General features: G+C 50.4%; 9 protein-coding genes across 9 annotated transcripts; 7 read left to right on the top strand and 2 right to left on the bottom strand.

Moving 5' to 3' along the window:
- Positions 1-766: 766 nt before the first annotated feature.
- On the top strand, positions 767-1720 carry LMH87_011004 (uncharacterized protein; the record flags this gene model as incomplete). Its single annotated transcript, XM_056200073.1, has 7 exons — positions 767-785; positions 862-923; positions 977-1070; positions 1144-1188; positions 1240-1450; positions 1499-1569; positions 1626-1720. 7 exons carry the CDS (start codon positions 767-769, stop codon positions 1718-1720), a joined length of 597 nt encoding a protein of 198 aa, XP_056051960.1.
- Positions 1721-2325: 605 nt separating this feature from the next.
- On the top strand, positions 2326-3266 carry LMH87_011003 (uncharacterized protein; the record flags this gene model as incomplete). The annotated part of the gene is made up of 4 exons (XM_056200072.1): positions 2326-2635; positions 2866-2952; positions 3022-3111; positions 3181-3266. 4 exons carry the CDS (start codon positions 2326-2328, stop codon positions 3264-3266), a joined length of 573 nt encoding a protein of 190 aa, XP_056051959.1.
- A 959-nt stretch (positions 3267-4225) lies between these two features.
- Positions 4226-5743, top strand: LMH87_011002 (uncharacterized protein; the record flags this gene model as incomplete). Its single annotated transcript, XM_056200071.1, has 1 exon — positions 4226-5743. One exon carries the CDS (start codon positions 4226-4228, stop codon positions 5741-5743), a length of 1518 nt encoding a protein of 505 aa, XP_056051958.1.
- Positions 5744-6482: 739 nt separating this feature from the next.
- On the top strand, positions 6483-7391 carry LMH87_011001 (uncharacterized protein; the record flags this gene model as incomplete). Its single annotated transcript, XM_056200070.1, has 6 exons — positions 6483-6593; positions 6661-6677; positions 6745-6759; positions 6819-7000; positions 7058-7161; positions 7386-7391. The coding sequence occupies 6 exons, from the start codon at positions 6483-6485 to the stop codon at positions 7389-7391; spliced, it is 435 nt and encodes a 144-aa protein (XP_056051957.1).
- Positions 7392-9806: 2415 nt separating this feature from the next.
- LMH87_011000 (uncharacterized protein) lies at positions 9807-10180 on the top strand (the record flags this gene model as incomplete). Its single annotated transcript, XM_056200069.1, has 2 exons — positions 9807-10043; positions 10106-10180. 2 exons carry the CDS (start codon positions 9807-9809, stop codon positions 10178-10180), a joined length of 312 nt encoding a protein of 103 aa, XP_056051956.1.
- A 318-nt stretch (positions 10181-10498) lies between these two features.
- LMH87_010999 (uncharacterized protein) lies at positions 10499-11065 on the top strand (the record flags this gene model as incomplete). The annotated part of the gene is made up of 1 exon (XM_056200067.1): positions 10499-11065. The coding sequence occupies one exon, from the start codon at positions 10499-10501 to the stop codon at positions 11063-11065; it is 567 nt and encodes a 188-aa protein (XP_056051955.1).
- A 379-nt stretch (positions 11066-11444) lies between these two features.
- LMH87_010998 (uncharacterized protein) lies at positions 11445-12804 on the bottom strand (the record flags this gene model as incomplete). The annotated part of the gene is made up of 3 exons (XM_056200066.1): positions 11445-11508; positions 11570-12632; positions 12768-12804. The coding sequence occupies 3 exons, from the start codon at positions 12802-12804 to the stop codon at positions 11445-11447; spliced, it is 1164 nt and encodes a 387-aa protein (XP_056051954.1).
- Positions 12805-13973: 1169 nt separating this feature from the next.
- LMH87_010997 (uncharacterized protein) lies at positions 13974-14343 on the top strand (the record flags this gene model as incomplete). Its single annotated transcript, XM_056200065.1, has 2 exons — positions 13974-14108; positions 14185-14343. 2 exons carry the CDS (start codon positions 13974-13976, stop codon positions 14341-14343), a joined length of 294 nt encoding a protein of 97 aa, XP_056051953.1.
- Positions 14344-14974: 631 nt separating this feature from the next.
- Positions 14975-16867, bottom strand: LMH87_010996 (uncharacterized protein; the record flags this gene model as incomplete). The annotated part of the gene is made up of 2 exons (XM_056200064.1): positions 14975-16626; positions 16750-16867. 2 exons carry the CDS (start codon positions 16865-16867, stop codon positions 14975-14977), a joined length of 1770 nt encoding a protein of 589 aa, XP_056051952.1.
- Between the last annotated feature and the right edge of the window lie 320 nt (positions 16868-17187).

Here is a 17187-nt window from a genome sequence, read left to right as displayed (position 1 = left end):
ACTTATCTTCACCTGCCAGATTTGATTCACTAACTTCTGGACGCATCTTGTGTCTTGAAAGAAGAAGGTCAAGCGCTATCGTGATGCGTGAGCGTGAAAGGTTGTCTTGAGGAGCAAGGGATCTGCCGAAGTGTTAGCGATGAGCTGATGGTCGATATACGAGTGATGATGCTTATAGGACAGGAACGAAGCCGAATAAATATGTTGACGGGTTTTGTCTATAATAAATATTGTGAGGTGATTCATTTTAACAGTCATGTCTCTGCGGCGGTGCTCCGCGGTGCTACGCGTAGCTACGCGGCCAATCTGCAAGACAAAATTACATTGCATATTAAATACTGTCCGCGGTCCCCCCGCGAGCCAGTAAGTGAGGGGAGAAAAGACTTATAATTCAAAGTTGCAAACACAAGCCTGAATACATATGAGTAAAATAATAATTCGGATATATAACTGCGATTACTCTCACCGAGTGCTGCGTAAGCCAAACAGTTCGACCATCCGCGGAGGTTCCGAGGTGCGGATCCACAGCCATGCCAACATTCATCAGACTGTGCTTGCTTCTATACATTTTGAAAGAACAGTTCGCATCAGTTCGGATCATCTCCGACCAGAAAATCGGCAGCGTTTCATCACACTGCTGCTATCGTGGAGAGAATGGATTCACCGGAGCAAGCGCGAGAGCATGCGCGTCGCCAATCAGAGGCGCAGCTTTCCAAGCCGTCAGTATCGGCTTCGAGACGCCGAGACAAGCTGCAACTCAGCTGCAATGCGTGTCGGAGACGCAAGTACGTTGACTCGAATCCCATAATACTCATATCGCCATGGCAACTCCACAGCTCAGCAGCTGACGCATCGCCCTAGAATACGCTGCGATCGCCTGCTCCCCTGCAGCAACTGCTCAATACGAGGCCTTGGACCTTCTTGTATATACGCTCATACCATAGCATCGCAATCATCTACTGTGTCAAATGAGGAGTCCCAGGACCAAGCTCGTGCAAACCTGCAAGATCGCATCAACAAACTGGAAAGCCTCGTCCTAGACTTGATGCACCAGGCTAATTCAAGCTCCCGTAAGTTATTGATCACAGCGCCAATGTTCTTGGTGACCCGTTACCTTTGCTTCAAAACACTCATGCTAGTCAGGCTCACCAATGCACGGTACACAGCCTTCTCCTCCTGCCCCTGCTTGTCAGTCAGGTACGCACCATTCTCGAACAGATACATACTCCGAGACTGTAGCTGTGGCTGAATCACGCCTTGATACATCTCCATCGCCTTCGGATCATAGAAGCTTCAGGCATAATGAAAAGGTGGTCAGCTACGTCAGCAGTTCACACTGGGCCGCAGTGCTTGACAGCATCACCGATCTTCGTAACCACCTTGCCCAGGATGATACCAAACTACCTGTGCCGGAATCGACGACATCACAAGCTGAATCCGTGAAGCTGCAGTTATTTTACAGCGGGTAATTGGACGATACGGTCGCCTCAATTATCAGCTGCTTGCCTCCTCGTCCGACTGTTGACCGGCTTGTTTCGCGTTATTTCAACGACCTTGACATTGCCCCTGGTAAGTAAAGAAACGCTGAAGATACACATTGCCCCTAATTTAATAAAATGTCACAGGTGTCGTGCACAGCGGACAATTTCTCACCGAGGTCGGTAATTATACACTGCGCAGGTTGCTTGTCGCAGGCTTTTGCACTCGGCACTATGGCTAAGCCGCCACTCTATTTGGTGTAGGAGGAAAATATTCTTACCAATTCTTTCAATAGTATGAAGAGTTTTGGCATGATCCAGAAAGCGTACCAATCGCATGGATTGGCCTCTTGTTCAGTGTCATCTGCTTAGAAATGCACCTCCGGCAAACAACTCACATCGTGCATACAGAGGTGACTCCATCCAAGTCAGGCCATCAAAGGGAAAAGTTTCCAGGTCTCAGAAAATAAGCGTTTGATTGATCTATTCAAATCACAATCTGTCAAGTGTCTGTTGTTTGGCCAGTGGACAAAAGGCGGGCCACATATTCTAGAAACATTGATTCCTTACTTCCTAGTGGAATGCTTTCACTTGAAGGACATGGAAATCGGAATATGGATCCTAGTTGGCAATATTGTACATATTGCGATACATATGGGATACCACAGAGATGCGAAGCATTTTGCATCCATCTCACCTTTTACGGGTGAGATGCGCCGGCGAGTCTGGACGATGGTCCTACAACTTGACTTTAGTGTTTCAACGCAGCTTGGCCTGCCGAGACTCGTCAGGGAGCAGCATGCCGACACCGAGAAGCCAAGGAATTTTAAACGATATGGATTTTGATATGAAAACCTCGGAATTACTGGCATCAAGACCTGAGACCGAGGTCACCCCTACTCTATACGTCCTTGCTAAGCTCCGTCTGCTTGATGTTGGAGCAAAGGTTTCCGACGTCGCCACCGACCCTCAACCACATTCATACTCCGATATTCTAAAACTTGATAAAGAAATCGAAGAGGCCCAAACTACACTACCTCCCATATTAAAATGGGACGGGCTCGCACTAAATGTGTCCTCCCAGATCATGGTTCAGCGAATCTGGCTTGAAGTCATTTGTCAACAGCTGCGAATTGTCCTGCACAGGAAGTTTTTAGGTGCTTCTCGGTCACAGAAACAGTTTGCATACTCAAAGTGGGCATGTATAACTGCGCGATGAAGATATTCGAGCTACAGCGGCTTGTTGATGAGGAAACCCATACAAATGGGCTCTTATATCAATGTCGCTGGAGAGTATCGCCCGCTTTTAACAATGACTTCCTCCTAGCCACCAGTGTACTTTGCTTTTATCTCAGCTCCTACGCTAATATCCGGAAAGAAAGTGCAGGGGCCATTCCTAGGGATGGATCAGAAGAGTCTGCCGATTTCGACAATATTAAGGTGCGTTTAAGGCAGGCGCAAAATTTTTGGATTCGTCAGTGCGCAGATTCAAGAGAAGCCAAGAAAGCAGTAACAGCCTTATATCATGTTCTTGGGGAAACAGGGGCAGAACTGGAATTGCAACGAGCCTACGATACGCAGAACATTGTAGCAGAATCGTGCGCGTCAGCTACCGCTATATCGCACTTCCCAGGTAGTTGTTTTCCTCACATCCGTAGTAGCAGAGCTGCAGGCAATATTACTATAGCTAATAACAGATTAGAATTCAATTTTAGCGAAGCGAGAATCGGCTCTGTTGAAGGATTCAATTGGGAAGGTCTCCCGGCTGATCTGCTCCAGAGTAATTAGGACTGGGTTGGTACAGAAGACATGCAGCAGATGGACTTTTTAACTAGATGATCTTTGGAGGTGTTAGCTTAATGCTACGTGCATTCAGAATTACACGGGGGAGACAGCTTTGATGCCTTTTTGATAACTTGAAAGAGAAGTACCATAAAATGCCATAAAATGCCATAAAATACTGCAAAATACTACAAAACACTACAAAATACTACAAAATGCAAAAAAAATTAAATGTAATACCTTCGACAGTGAAAAACCAATTACAGACAGAAACTATAACAGTGCAGGCATTTTATGTCATAGATGAACAACTTTGGCAAGAGTCTTTACTCTTAGTAGCAATATTCTGCGAGCTGTAAGACCGTATCGTGGCGCAGCTGTCTTGCAGCTACCTAGCTCAACTTGCCTTCTCAGTAGTAGGCCTCCCTGTGACTTGGAGAGAAGCCACTGTTGCAATTTAATAGGTGTAGGGCGGTGGTGTGTGAAAGAAAAAGCATGGACTTAAGCATATTTCGAGGCGCATTGGGTGCCACGCTGGACTTGGCATTTGCCAGCTCACGCCATTTATTGAGGTCGAGGCCGCCACGGGGCTGACCTCTAGGGCTAAGGTGCTGCCGGCAGCTGAGGCACAAGACAGTGTGGCGGGTTCGAGACTTCAGTATAATATAGCCAGGTCTAGACTTTGAGACAATGATCTACATAATATCTAGAGAGTCAGAAAATGCCTGAAAGAAGTGACCTAGTTTGTATGCGGGCTGCCATCAGCTGCCATCAGCTGCCATCAGCTGCCGCTGGCGCTTTTGGTACGGCTTGTCAGTGTAGGTGAAAGGCTGGCTAAGGATATATAAAGCAGATCGACGGCGTCTCGACGACAAGGCTGTTCAGGTATTCATCTTTCAAAGATATTTCAGATCTGATTGATACCCATCCCTCTCATCCAGTCTCATAATTTACAAGAAGTCACCATGTCGGAGTTTTTGGAGGAAGTCATCACTCCCACGGAGACAGAGTCTCGGCTTGTTGTCATATTCAAGACAGCATCTGTGGTCAAAGTCAATGCCAGGGGCTTGGAGCCTGCCAATGAAGATGTCGCTCCGCTGCAGGCCGTTCTTGACCGCCATAAAGCATCATTGACGTTGCTATTCGGTCAGGACGAGAACCGTCTCCGTCGCGACCAGGCGGATGTCCTTGGCGCCTCTGCCGAAGCTGGAGAGTCACCCAACCCAGCCGAAGAATTTGACGCCGATGATACGGCTCCTTCTAATGATGGTAACATACCCGACCTGGCAAGCTTTTATTATGTAGATGGCGAGGTGGACAATCTCGAGAGTCTTGCAGCGGAGCTCAACCAGCATGATCTGGTCGATGCCGCGTACATCACTCCGCCAACCTCTCAGCCACTACTTTTGAAGTCTGTTACGTCGCCTGAGGATATGGAAGTGCCTGCCATCACCCCCAACTTTACTTCGCGTCAAATCTATCTCGGACCGGCTCCTGGAGGCGTTGATGCAAAGTATGCACACACAGTCCCGGGCGGGCGAGGCGAAGGTTTCAGAGTGGGCGACGTCGAACGGGGTTGGCGGTTCACGCATGAGGACCTGAGGGTACTTCAAGGTGGTGTCATCTCGGGTACGAATGCGCCTGACAACAGCCACGGCACAGCTGTGTGCGGCGTTGTCAGCGGTGATGTCAACAACATCGGCATTCTAGGTATCGCGCCGGATTCAGTCTTTTACGGCTCCTCCTACGTTGGCAACTCCGTTGCTGCTGCCATTAAAGCTGCCGCTGATAGACTTCGGAGCGGCGATGTTATACTCCTCGAGGTTCATCGGCCGGGTCCAAATACCCCCAACCCACCATCAGGCCAAAAGGGTTACATTGCTGTAGAATGGTGGCCTGAGGACTTTGCGGCGATCCGCTATGCGGTCAACAAGGGCATCGTCGTTGTGGAAGCTGCAGGCAACGGGGGGGAGAACCTCAATGCAGCCATCTACAATACGCGCCCCGCGGGATTCCCCAACTCGTGGCGCAACCCATTCAATGTGCTGAACCCGTCCTCAGGTGCCATCATCGTCGGTGCTGGGTGCCCCCCACCGGGAACCCATGGCCGGAACCACGGCCCCGATCGATCACGCCTGAGCTTCTCCAACTACGGCTCTCGCGTTGACTGTCAGGGCTGGGGCAGGGAGGTCACCACTACGGGCTATGGTGACTTGCAGGGCGGGCAGAGTGCGGATTTGTGGTACACGGACATCTTCAACGGCACATCGAGCGCGTCGCCCATGGCCGTGGGCGCGGTTCTATGTGTCCAGGGCGTTAGGAAGAAGAAGAATAAGCTGCCTCTGTCTTCGGCACGGTATCGGACTCTACTGCGCCAGACGGGCTCGCCGCAGCAAGCTGGTCCTGGTGCGCCAGTTTCGCAGCGCATTGGAAACCGGCCGGATTTGAGGAAGCTCATTCCTGCTGCTCTGAATCTTCCATGAACGGAAGTAGTCTAGTAAAGGAAGAGGACAACGCAGCGTTCTTGTTTCCTCCTTTTCAAGGGGCGGGGGACGGCAGCCAGACGGCCTCGCTCAATTCGAAGGGGAAAGGGGCGTTGCCTTTATCTTTCAACGATTCTTTCTACCTATCCATAGCTGATAGTTTGTGGGCAGCTTGGTAATAAACTTGAGTACAATCACAATGCAGTCCTCGGCTATGGTGAGAAAGCTATTGAAGCCATTGATGAGGGAGAATCCGGGGCTCATAGTCTGCGTTCCAAGGCAGTGGGGCTACGCAGCCTTGCTAAACTTGCTGGCTGGATCAGGCTAAGGTGAAAATGATGTGAAATATCTTGCGGTTTGCTTTCAGGAGGCCCATATCTACGAAATGGAGACGCTTCGTCTCAAAGCAGAGCAAATTTCCGTATAAAAGCCTGCGTTGCTCGTCAGTCCAAGAACACCCCACTGCTCCGCCACCATAGCATGTCAATAGAAACGAAAGAGGTTAATGTTGCGCTTTCCTGGCAGATATTTAACTGCTGTAGTCCTGTAAATTTCGCGAGAACTGAAATCAAGTCGCTCCAACCATTGCCTCTCTCTTTATCTGCGCTACCTGTCATCACCTTCAGGCGGTGATCTTAAGCTTGGGTTGTGACAGAACGGTTCCAAGTCTACCTTGTCAACCAGCATCACTTGTACCACATTTGAGCCTACCCACTACATAACAAGAGATACCCGCATCATGGAAGGCACACAGCGTTACTGGGAGCCTGTTACGCACAACAATCGCAAGGCCAAGCGTCGCCAACGTGTACGGCAAGCCTGCGGGCGCTGTCGCATGAAGAAAATAAAGGTATTTCCCTCCAATTCATCAACAGCGTATTCAGATTTAATACCGTATGCTTAAATATTTTTTTTAGTGTGACAATGAGATGCCGTGCAAGCGATGCACTGATGCTGCTTTTATTTGCATTGTGGGGCCTAAAGAAGCAAATTATTACCAGGCAGCTTCCCAAAGGGTGAAGATTGGGGGCATTTACCACTGCGGGATCTATTTAATGGCTAACGACGCATCCAGATACACTGAAGCACTTGAAGATTCGCAGCTCGTCCTCACTGCTACCGTGCACAAGCTTTACTCCTTGGTTCGCAGAGGCAGGCAATGGACTTTGGAGGAGCCTAAGCTTAACAGCCACGATCAGCCTATCGCACACGACATTGCTCAATTGTTAGGCTGCATGCGACGCAACGACGAAATTGGTTTGCCGCTACAATCAAGCTTCTTTGAGGACAGAAATAACCTGAGACTGGTGGTAGATCAGCTTGCGCCGCAGCAGAATAGCGCTCCCGATTACAGCGCTGATAATTCGTCCTCGTCAAAGTTCGACTATTCTCCAACTTCAACGGACTATAAAGAGGCAGTGGGAACAGCTGAAAATAGCTTTATTCTATTATTATTATTATTATTATTATTATTATTATTATTATTATTATTATTATTATTATTATTATTATTATTATTATTATTATTATTATTATATTACACTACTTAGATTATAAACCTATCTAGTATAGCTGTGAAGGATTCGGGCTTTACCCGCGCCCTAGGGACTTATGTGAGAGCTTTACTAAGCTCTCTTATTAGGCGTAGATTATATATATTCTACAGTATAGATTATAATCTAGATTAGGGGAGAGGGAGAGAGAGAGCCTTCCCCTTCTTTCTTCTTTCTTCTCTCTTTAAGAGAATTGATAACTATTAAAACGCTCACCTATAGTAGCTATAAAGCTAGTCTATAATACTAGTATAGTAATAAAGGGAGTAAGAAAGAACTTTACACTAAGTACTTTAGCCTTCTTTTCCTAAGTTATTACTAGTAGGCTAAGTCTATTCTAATAAAGGGAGAGGATCTAGTGAGGTAAGTACCTTTAGGTATAAGTCTTTACCTACTAGAAGTATTACTATAAGTAGGTAGGTAATTATAATAAGGTGTCTAGGTATAATTTCTATAATTTTCCTTATACTTTATATAGGGCCTAGTTCTATACCTTTACTACTTTATAAGTAGATTTCTAGTCTTATAGGTAGTTAGTATATTAAGCTCTCCTGTAAGCCTATTTTATTTCAAGCGTATTATTTAGTTTTACTTATCTACTATAAGGCAGTTTAGCTTTATAGTAGTACTATAAAGAGAAAAGATATAGCTATAATATCTTTAAGTAAGAGACCTAATATAATAAAGATATTATTAATCTTAGCTAGTAAGCTCTTATTTAGGTTAAGGAGTACTTAAAGCTAAGTTATAGCCTTTATAATAGCTTAATTTATATCTATCTTCTATTGTAGCTACCTTAAAGGGAGAGATTTTAAGTTAATATTTAATAGTATAAGTAGCTATAAGGTATAGTTAGACCTAGCTAGGCTTTATAACTATAAGTATACCCCTTTTAGAGTTAAAGATATCTATAATAGATTAATTATTCCTTTTCTATAATCCGCTTTAAACTAGGTATAAGTCTCTTATAATAATAGCTTAAATCTAAGTTATAATAGGTCTATTCCTTAAGAATTAAGTTAGGCTTAAAGCTATAAGTGTAAGGTGCTATCGGCGAAGAGCTTCAGTCACTAGATGATCCTTGGGTTTTTAGAATGATGGTGGAATTATCGCTGCCTCCTCGCTACTCCCTCGTTGGCAGCCCGCAGCTATATAGTAGCTTCTTCGCACGTGATACCTCTGGTTGCCTATAACCTCCTACCGACCAGCATGCCCTGCGGGTGCCCTGACAATAAGGTAGTATATTTAAGTAGTATTATAAGTTAGTTATTAAAAGTAAGACTCTTAATAGTAAAACTATTACTTAGATTAATTAATAGAGATCTAGACTACCTAGCTACTAGAATACCCCTTCTTTAAGTACCTATCTATCTCTCTATTTGTGAGGAACTAAGGCGCTAGGTAAACCACTCGGCCACAGAGATCAAAAAGATCAAGCGATACCAGACCGTGGCCAAGTATCCCTAGCATCCACTATATGGCTTCGAGGTCCCTAACACTATTCTATTCCTTAGATCACTTAGATTACTAGTAATCCTAAGTAATCTATTATTATAGATACTATCTTAGATCACTACTAGCTTAATATAATCTCTAATAATCTAATTATATAATCTAGCATCCTAATTAGGCAGCCTATAGGCGCCCGCCTAGTCGCTACTTAGGCCGCTTCCCTAGTCTGCCTTACGTGCATTCTACTTTGTAATATATCTATTCTAACTCCTTAATATTATTAATACTATATATAATAGTATATATTATCTTTTTAAACTATAATTTCTTTTATTCTTATAAATACTTAATCTTAATATCTATATAATAGTATTCCTTCTTAGTAGTCTCTAACTTCTACTTAAAGTATATATAATAATCTATAATATATTAGAGCTAAGCTAGTAAAATACCCTAGATATTATAATAAGATTAATAGTCTATTATATACTAAGTATAGTATAAGGAATCTAATAAAGAAAATTAATATAAAATAATATCCTTATCTTTATAGTAAGAATAAAGAGCGTTTTCTATAACTATAGGATTAGAAAGGATTAAATATAGAAATACTTTATATTATTTAGATTTCCGTAAACATTTTTTTGATTTCTGCTTAATAATAAAGTTAGTAGATATAATAGGCTATAATAATAAAAGAAGGAAAAATACCTAACTATATAGCCGGCCTAGGACCAGGAAGCTCTGGCACCAAATTCATGCTGCGCCGCGGAAGTATGCTACAGTCCCTCATTGATATTCCCGGGCAGAAGCATTATGAGTACATATCGTTTGATCCGCGCGGAGTTGGTGCGAGTGAGCCACGAGTCAACTGTTATCCGGCAAACAACATGGCCCGTTCAGCGAAGATGCTAGAAGTGCTAGCCGGTGGCGCGGTGACCCTCAGCCCGGCCTCTTTTGCCTTTCAACAGTATTCGGCAAAGGCGCTTGGTAAATGATGCGAATTGAAGAATGCGAAGATCTTGCCATTCGTCAATACGCCGAGCGTGGCAAGAGATATGGTAGCCATGGTGGACAGGATTGCCGAGCTGCGACAAGAACACACAACGCAGCACAATGATACACAGACTCTATTTCCGCCACTCGAAACAAAGGAAGATGTTCCACGTCTACAATATATTGGATTCTCATATGGTACTGTCTTGGGCAATTACTTTGCGTCGCTATTCCCAGAACGCGTTAGCCGCATGGTTTTGGATGGCGTCGTGGATAGCTACGACTACGCAAGCGGTCCTGTAAGTATCACATTGCCCTAGTATGTGCCTCTTCAACCGTTAATCTGAGTAAACTATTCTAGGGTTGGTCGACCAACACTCAGGACACAGACAAGATGATGGAAATCTTCTTCGCGGGCTGCTTTAATGCTGGATAGCAGGTCTGCCAGCTGCGTCAGCCCAGCGACAAAACGCCATCCGACATCAGCAAGCGCACATGGTCTTGGATTAATGCTCGCGATGCGGAGCCCATTCAAGCTACTTCTTTTGACGGCTCTACGGACGTTTTATTGCGATCAGCCGACATTCGAGGTCTACTTTTCAGTACCCTATGCCACGCAGATTACACTTTCTTCCCAATTGCCTCTATTTTGGCCCGAGCACTGCAAGGCAATCCAAAGCCTCTAGTCGCACAGCTTCTCGCGTGGCTTGCTATATCGGACTTGACCAGCCAATGTATCGTCGACAACAATACCATGGCGGCAATCCCGGACCCAATTGACGATGCTCACCATGCTGTGCTGTGCACCGACGGCAGCAATGTTTCTGATCAAGGTTCGAATTACTGGAAAAGTTACATGGACAACCAACTGTCCATCTCGACCTTGGCTGGAGACCTTGCAACAATGGCCCGCCTCCGCTGTGCTAGTTGGCGTGTGCCTCCCAACTGGTCCTTCAAAGGACCCTTCAAAACGCCAGCGCCTTCTAAAGATCCGTCAGTACCAGAGCCCGGTCGTCCTACAGCGCCGCTTCTGTTTTTATCCAGCAAATGGGATCCAGTAACACCCCTGCGAAACGTGTACTCCATGGCGAGTCGGCATATCCTAGTCGAAAACTCGATGGGCCACACTTTGGCCGGAGGAGGCAAGGTGAACGAATGTGCGAAAAGGGTGGTGTCGGAGTATTTTGACAAGGGCGTTGTACCGAAGAAGGAGGTCATGTGCGAAGGTGTCAAATCTCCGTGGGACGGCAAGCCCCTGCGGAATGCGGCTGTACAGGAATCGATTCGGAGGAGAACCAAATATAACCTTCTCGGTGTATAAGCCAAATCATGTCTGGTGTGTGGCAGAATGACGGCACCCATCGCCTAAGCCCAATATGATTATTGTTCAAGTCTTTATTTATTTTATACAAATCAGTTTTCTACATCACTAAACCACGAAGAGAACGCACTTTCCAGAGATGTAGAGAACCAGTGACATGAATCCGAGACAAAGGAGTCGCCCCTCACGGTACTTGCAAAGAGGTGAAATGGTATCATTCTCGCTAGCAAGCTCGTCCAAAGAGAATAACAAGAGAAGAAGGAAAACAGCATAAGCAATGATAAAAGTTTTCTCGTTGCCCAAAGAAATAATAATAACCAATAACCATGCCAAGATAAGGATGTTCACATCAAGTCGTTTTCTCTGCCTCGCTTCGGCCCTAGGTCCTCATCTTGACGTAGTTGCTAGGGAATATACCGTGTCTCGTGCCAACCATGCCAGTCCTGTTGCTTGTGTTAGTTGTTTCCTTTTCTGACTGCAGGGCTTGACGACGTCGCAACATACCACCAGTCGTTGTCGCTCTCCGTCTTCTTCAGCACCGTAATCACGTCGCCCTTTTTGAAGCCCAAGTCGCCAGGCTGGTCCGCGTCAAAGTTGTATAGCGCAATGGCCTCGTTCTTGTTCAGCGACGCGGCCGTGTTGAATGTCGGTTTCGGGGCCGATGGGCGACCGGGAGCCTGCTTACGGTCCGAGGGCGGGTTATCGTAGTAGCCATTGTTGCTGCTGTTGTGATTGTTGTGCGACGAGGAAAAGGTGCCGGCTCTCGAGGGGGCGTTGTAACCCTGGTCGCGGTCGTACGTCTCGTCCTGCCAGGTATTCGTCCGTCGCGGGCCCGCAGGCCCGTTGCCGCTCGTGCTGCTGTTGAAGCGGTCAAAGTCGTCGCGGCTGTCGCTGTAGACAGGGACGTCGTTGTAGATGCTTTCGTCGCTGACGCTCGCGCCGGCGCGCATGCCGCTAAAGACGCGCGAGTTGAGAATGTCCATGAGGGGGCCGGCCTGGGGCGGCGGGGAGACGGAGCCGGTGAGGAGCTGCTGGGCGGTGTAGCGGGTGCCGTAGAGCTTCTCGTTGGCGTCGCGGCGCTCGATGATGGCGGAGCCCTCGAGGGAGACGCCGGCGAAGAGGCCCTTTGTCTTGGAGTAGCTGAAGATGCCGGCGACGCTCTTGAGGGAGGCGGCGCCAGCGGCCTCGGCGTTGCGGCCGACGGGCCCCGCGGCGAGGGAGACGTTGCCGCCGAGCGTCAGCGAGCCGGCCTGCGCAAACGTCTTGACGGCGCTGGCGTCGTTGAGGATGAAGACAAAGTCGGTCAGCTCAAAGCCGATCTGGCCGCCGAAGCCGGCGCCGGCCGTGGCAATGGCTGAGGGCGCGCTCCAGGAGCCGTCGGGCAGGCGCGCGACGACGAGGCCGCTGCCAAAGCGGCCGCTGCCGAGGAAGCCGGCCTTGAGGACCGTGATGATGGCCAGGCCCTTTGCGTTGGCGAGGATCGAGGGCGGAATGACCTTTTCGGGGCCAAACGCTTGGCGGGGGTTGACAAAGGAGGCGAGAATCTTGCCGCATTTCTTGCACTCCGCTGCGCGACAACGAAAAAAAAGAACGGTCGAGGTTAGTAAGTCTGTTGCTGGTTTGGGGGCTTGCGCGAGAGGCACAACGGCCGCACCGGGAGGGTCGCACACGCGCGCGCGCGCAAAGACGCTCGGCTACTTACATTGCATGGAGGAGGGGAGGGGGTTGTTGATGCCCATCTTTGCGAATATGTGAAGAGCGTCGGAGGGGAGGGAATGAAGTTGCCGGGTTTCAGTCGTCAGCCAAGCAGCAAGTGTTCGAAAGGCCGCTCGAAAGGTGTGTCGTCCAAATTATCTGTGGAGGCGGGGTGTCTGGTGGGGAGAATAGATGACAAGCTTGCTGGGCAGACTGGGTAAGCTTCCGGCCGGGTACGCTTGCGCGGCAGCTGAGGATGTCTATTGGTGCTTACAGCGGCGCGAAAGTAATCCTGGAGAAGAAAACCAAGAGGTTTTCGTTATCAACAAAGGTATTGTCACAGAAAGCAGAATTCACAATGGGGTTTGTAAACAGCAGTGGTAAGTCGCAGGAATAGACGGGTTGTGGTGGCAGCAGATGTCATGGGAAATGTGCCCAGCCCAGTTCAGCCCCGCTACGCTGGGCTTGGGCAACTGGTTGGCCGCGTGGATTGTGGCGGTGCGGTATGATGTACTGGTCCAGCGCTTGACGCTTGGCTGGACGGACAAAGCCTACCAGTAATAAGCCCAACTTCGCAGAAATACAGACTGGTGTCCGCAATGTCCCCAATGTCCGGACGTCTTGTTGCTCTAGGTAACTAGGCTTGCGCACCCTTTTACTGTCGAATCAGGCGTGGCGAAAGGTGCTGCTGTTCGTACCAGGCATGAAACAGTAGCCAGCCATTCGTTAAGTGGTGACGTTATCGTCCACTGTAGCTTAGTGCCCTTGCAGCGGCCCAGGCCCTGTAATTAGCCCCCCCGCTAGCACCGAGTTCGGCGGCCGTCTGCTGAGCATGCCAGTGTCGCATCGACCTGGCACTGGTTGCGTTTCGGCACGAGCTTCATTCTCCCCCTACCTATTCCACCCCAACGCCCAAGAAACAAGCAAACACATCATCCATAACAGCCAAGGTGGGCATACCGAATTGCCAAACAATTCCAATACATATTCGCACGAAAAATTTCATCGGCTCGCACACGATCTACCGCACCGGTCCCCGGAATCGTCGATCGACACCCAGTCCCTGAAACAACACCCCTTGCCTTGAACCTCGGCGGCAGACAATCAGGCAGCGCCGAGCACGACCACAGCGCTCGAACAGAAGCGCGGCGCATCACCACACGAAAACGACACAAACACACATATATACACGCACCCACCGAAACCTGCGACCATGTCCGAGGCCTACGAGCGCGAGCGCCAGAACAACTCCCGCCTGGACGAGCTGTCGGCCAAGGTGTCGGCCCTGCGCGGCGTCACCATTGACATTTACGACAATGCGCGAGCGCAGGACGTCATTGACAATACGGTAATTGCCTCTTTTTCTCTCACCAACGAACTTGAGAGCAGTGTGCTGACCCTCTCAACTTGCTCTGCCACGGCAGTCGGAAACGTTTTCCTCCATGACGACCCAGATGCGCGGCTCCGCCGGCCGCCTGACGCGCATGGCCGCCTCGGGCAACAAGGTCGCCATACTGAAGCTCTCGGGCATCCTGGTCGGTGTCTTCATCTTTCTATACTACGCGGCTCGCATGTTTCTGTGAGCAGCCACTCGGAGCCCCGGAAAGGAAAGAAAACACCGCGGCGGCGGGAGGACGACCGACAGAAGCACAGGCGTTTGGGGAAAGGAGGAATCAGTCGATGTTTTAGTCGTGCCGCGTTACCAGGAGCTGAGACTACAGTCTAATAATCAACGGCGTCGAGTTGAAGCGAGGAATCCGGAATGGGAGATGGAGAGAGACAGATATATATATCCAAAGGGCATTGGTATGGCGTTATGTTGTTTGACCCTCCGTTGAATATACAATAAGCAGTCTTTTTTGAACTTCAAATTATTTACAATTTACCAACTTGCTATTTTTTCTCATCCTAACCCCCATAGTTCTCCAGCATTAACAGCATTCTCCCAGTCTTTCTTTTGCGGTTTCTTTTTTGGTCATCGTAGCCATAAATGTATACTTGGAAACTTTGTTTTCTTAAAACAAAAACTCGCAAAACGCCCCATGTACCATGCTTGCCGACTCCCGAATGCTCTACTTCTTCATCTCCTTCTTCTCCGTCCTGCCCTTCTAAATGTATATGCAAAACCACCCCACCCACCTGCTCCCGTCAATCTTCGCAGCGAAAGCCCCCGAGTATCTCGTAGCCGCCCATCTGCAGCGCCTTGGGCTCGCTCTACTGCCAAACGTTGGAGAAGAGATCATCGTCGCCGCCGAAGCCCTTGGACCCCGTCGACGCCGAAGCCGTCGTCGTTGTGGTCTGGCCACCCATGCCGGTGCTGCTCGACCAGCCGCCGAATTCCTCGTCGGCCGCCACCTTGGGCGCGGGGTTGAAGCCGCCACCGGCACCGGGCACAATGGGCGTGTTGGCAAAGGCGCTGCTCGAGCTGCTGCCCCAGCCCATGTCGTTGCTGACCGCGGGCTTGCTGATGGCCGCCGCAGGCTGGGCGGCGGCGGCGGGTGGTGGCGGGCTCGCGGCCGCAGGCGTGGCCCATTCGTTGCCACCCCAGGCGTCCATGCCAGACAGGCCAGAGCTGCTGAAGCCGCCGGTATTGCTGCTGGTGATGGGAGCCGGTGCAGCCGCTGGGCTGGTGACGGGCTTGCTCTGCGGTGCCGAGAGGTTAAAGACGGAGTTTGTGGATGCAGGTTGCTGCTGGGCTGGGGGAGAGACGGGAGGTGGCGATGACTGCGACACGGGCGCCGAAAAGTCGAAGAGATCGGCCATGGCAGAGGATGAAGAGGTTTGCGCGGGCTTCGAAGGGGCGGGGGGCGATGCCATGGGGCTGGCAAAGTCGCCGAAGCCGCCGCTGGACGATGCTGCGAATTGGTTGTTATTCTTGATGCTGCCGCTGTGGTTGGTGGCGAGCGGCGGCGCGGGCTTGCTGTCGAAGAAGCTGCCGCCGCTCAACCCGCCAAAGTTGTTGCTACTGCTATTGTTGGGGACGTGCTGCGAGCTGCGGCTGCCCATGCCGCCGCCCAGGCTAGCAAATGGGTCGGCGGCCGGCGGCTTCGGGCTCGTAGGGTTCGAGAGGCTCAGGCCGCCAAAGGCGTCAGAGAAGCCGCCCTGCGACGGCTTCTGCTGCTGATGATGGCCCATCGGCGGCGAGCCCCAGCCGCCCTGCTGGCTGTTCTGCTGCTGTTGCTGCTGCGGCGGCGGTGGCTTCGGGGCGGTGGCGTACAGCGATAGGATGGACTGCTTCAAGTCCGGCCGTGACTGAGCCTGCGCGGCCGGCGTGCTGGACGGACGCGGCGGCGCCGAGCTCTCGCCCAGGAAATCAAGCCCCAGCAGCGAATCCTTTGTCGTCGTCGTCTTGGGCGGTGCCGGCGCAGCCTTGGCCGCCGGCGCGGCGCGAGGAGGACCAGGAGCAGCAGGACCAGCATCCGCGCCACCCAGCAAGTCGCCCACCGAGGCCGACGACGACCGCGCGGCCGACTGCTGGCCGGCCGAGGCGTTGCGCGCCGTCACGTTCTTCTCGACGACCTGCTTCTCCTTGACGATGCTGAGCGGGACGTCGTCGTCGCCGTCGGCGTCGAGCGTGGCCGGGTCCGGCATGGGCCCGTCCATGACCCAGCGCTTGAGCTCGTACTTTGTGCGGATAAAGTTTTCAATCTTGGCCTCGGAGGGCGCGTGGCCGGCGGCCAGCTTGGCCTCCCAGTACTTGTTGGCGCGCGCGTTGCCCCAGCGCAGCACGCTCTGCAGCTGCTCGTCCGTCCACGAGTCGAGGTCGACCGACTTGACGCGGGAGATGTGCGTGCCCATGCCGCGGTGGATGCCGGAGCAGCGGATGCAGACGAAGACGCCGAGGTTCCAGCTCGCCCATCGCGGGTCTGTAAAAGCAAGGGCAAAACGTTAGCAACATGGGCAAAGGGGCGGTGGCTTTCCGTCACGACGATTGTCGTGCAGTCCTCAATGGGACGCGGTTATGCGTCAAAGGAGGTTGTTTCACCTACGCTTGTTCTTCTTGCAGTCGGAGCAAATCTTGTTGGCCTCGAGCTTCAGCAGGTTCTTGATCGTCGCCTGGTTCTGCGCCGCCCGCTCGGCGGCGGGGTTGGGCGCGCGTCTCGACATTGTGTTGTGGCTACCGGTTGTGCAGCGGGGATTGGTATAAATCGTATTTTGTAATGGTGCGAGAGCGGTTGATATATGTGTCGTAGACGGTGTCAGGTTTGGCTAAACTGTTGCCTGGGGAGGAATGCTGCAAGTGTTTGGTTTGCTCCCCCTTGAATTATGTTGACTGTCTGGCCTTGGGAGACACATCCCACCGCTAGTAATTTAGCCACCAATTCGGCGGCGCCAGAGAGTTGTGTGGCTCGTGAGTGGCTGAACGTATGTGCCCCACAGTCTACAGGTCGCTTACAAGTTACAGTTGCATGTGAGCAGAGCGAAAA

The sequence above is a fragment of the Akanthomyces muscarius genome, chromosome 4, assembly GCF_028009165.1.
Source record: "Akanthomyces muscarius strain Ve6 chromosome 4, whole genome shotgun sequence".
NCBI lineage: Eukaryota > Fungi > Ascomycota > Sordariomycetes > Hypocreales > Cordycipitaceae > Akanthomyces > Akanthomyces muscarius.
Note: the sequence above shows the minus strand (reverse complement) of the source record. Positions and strands in the feature narration are given on the sequence as shown.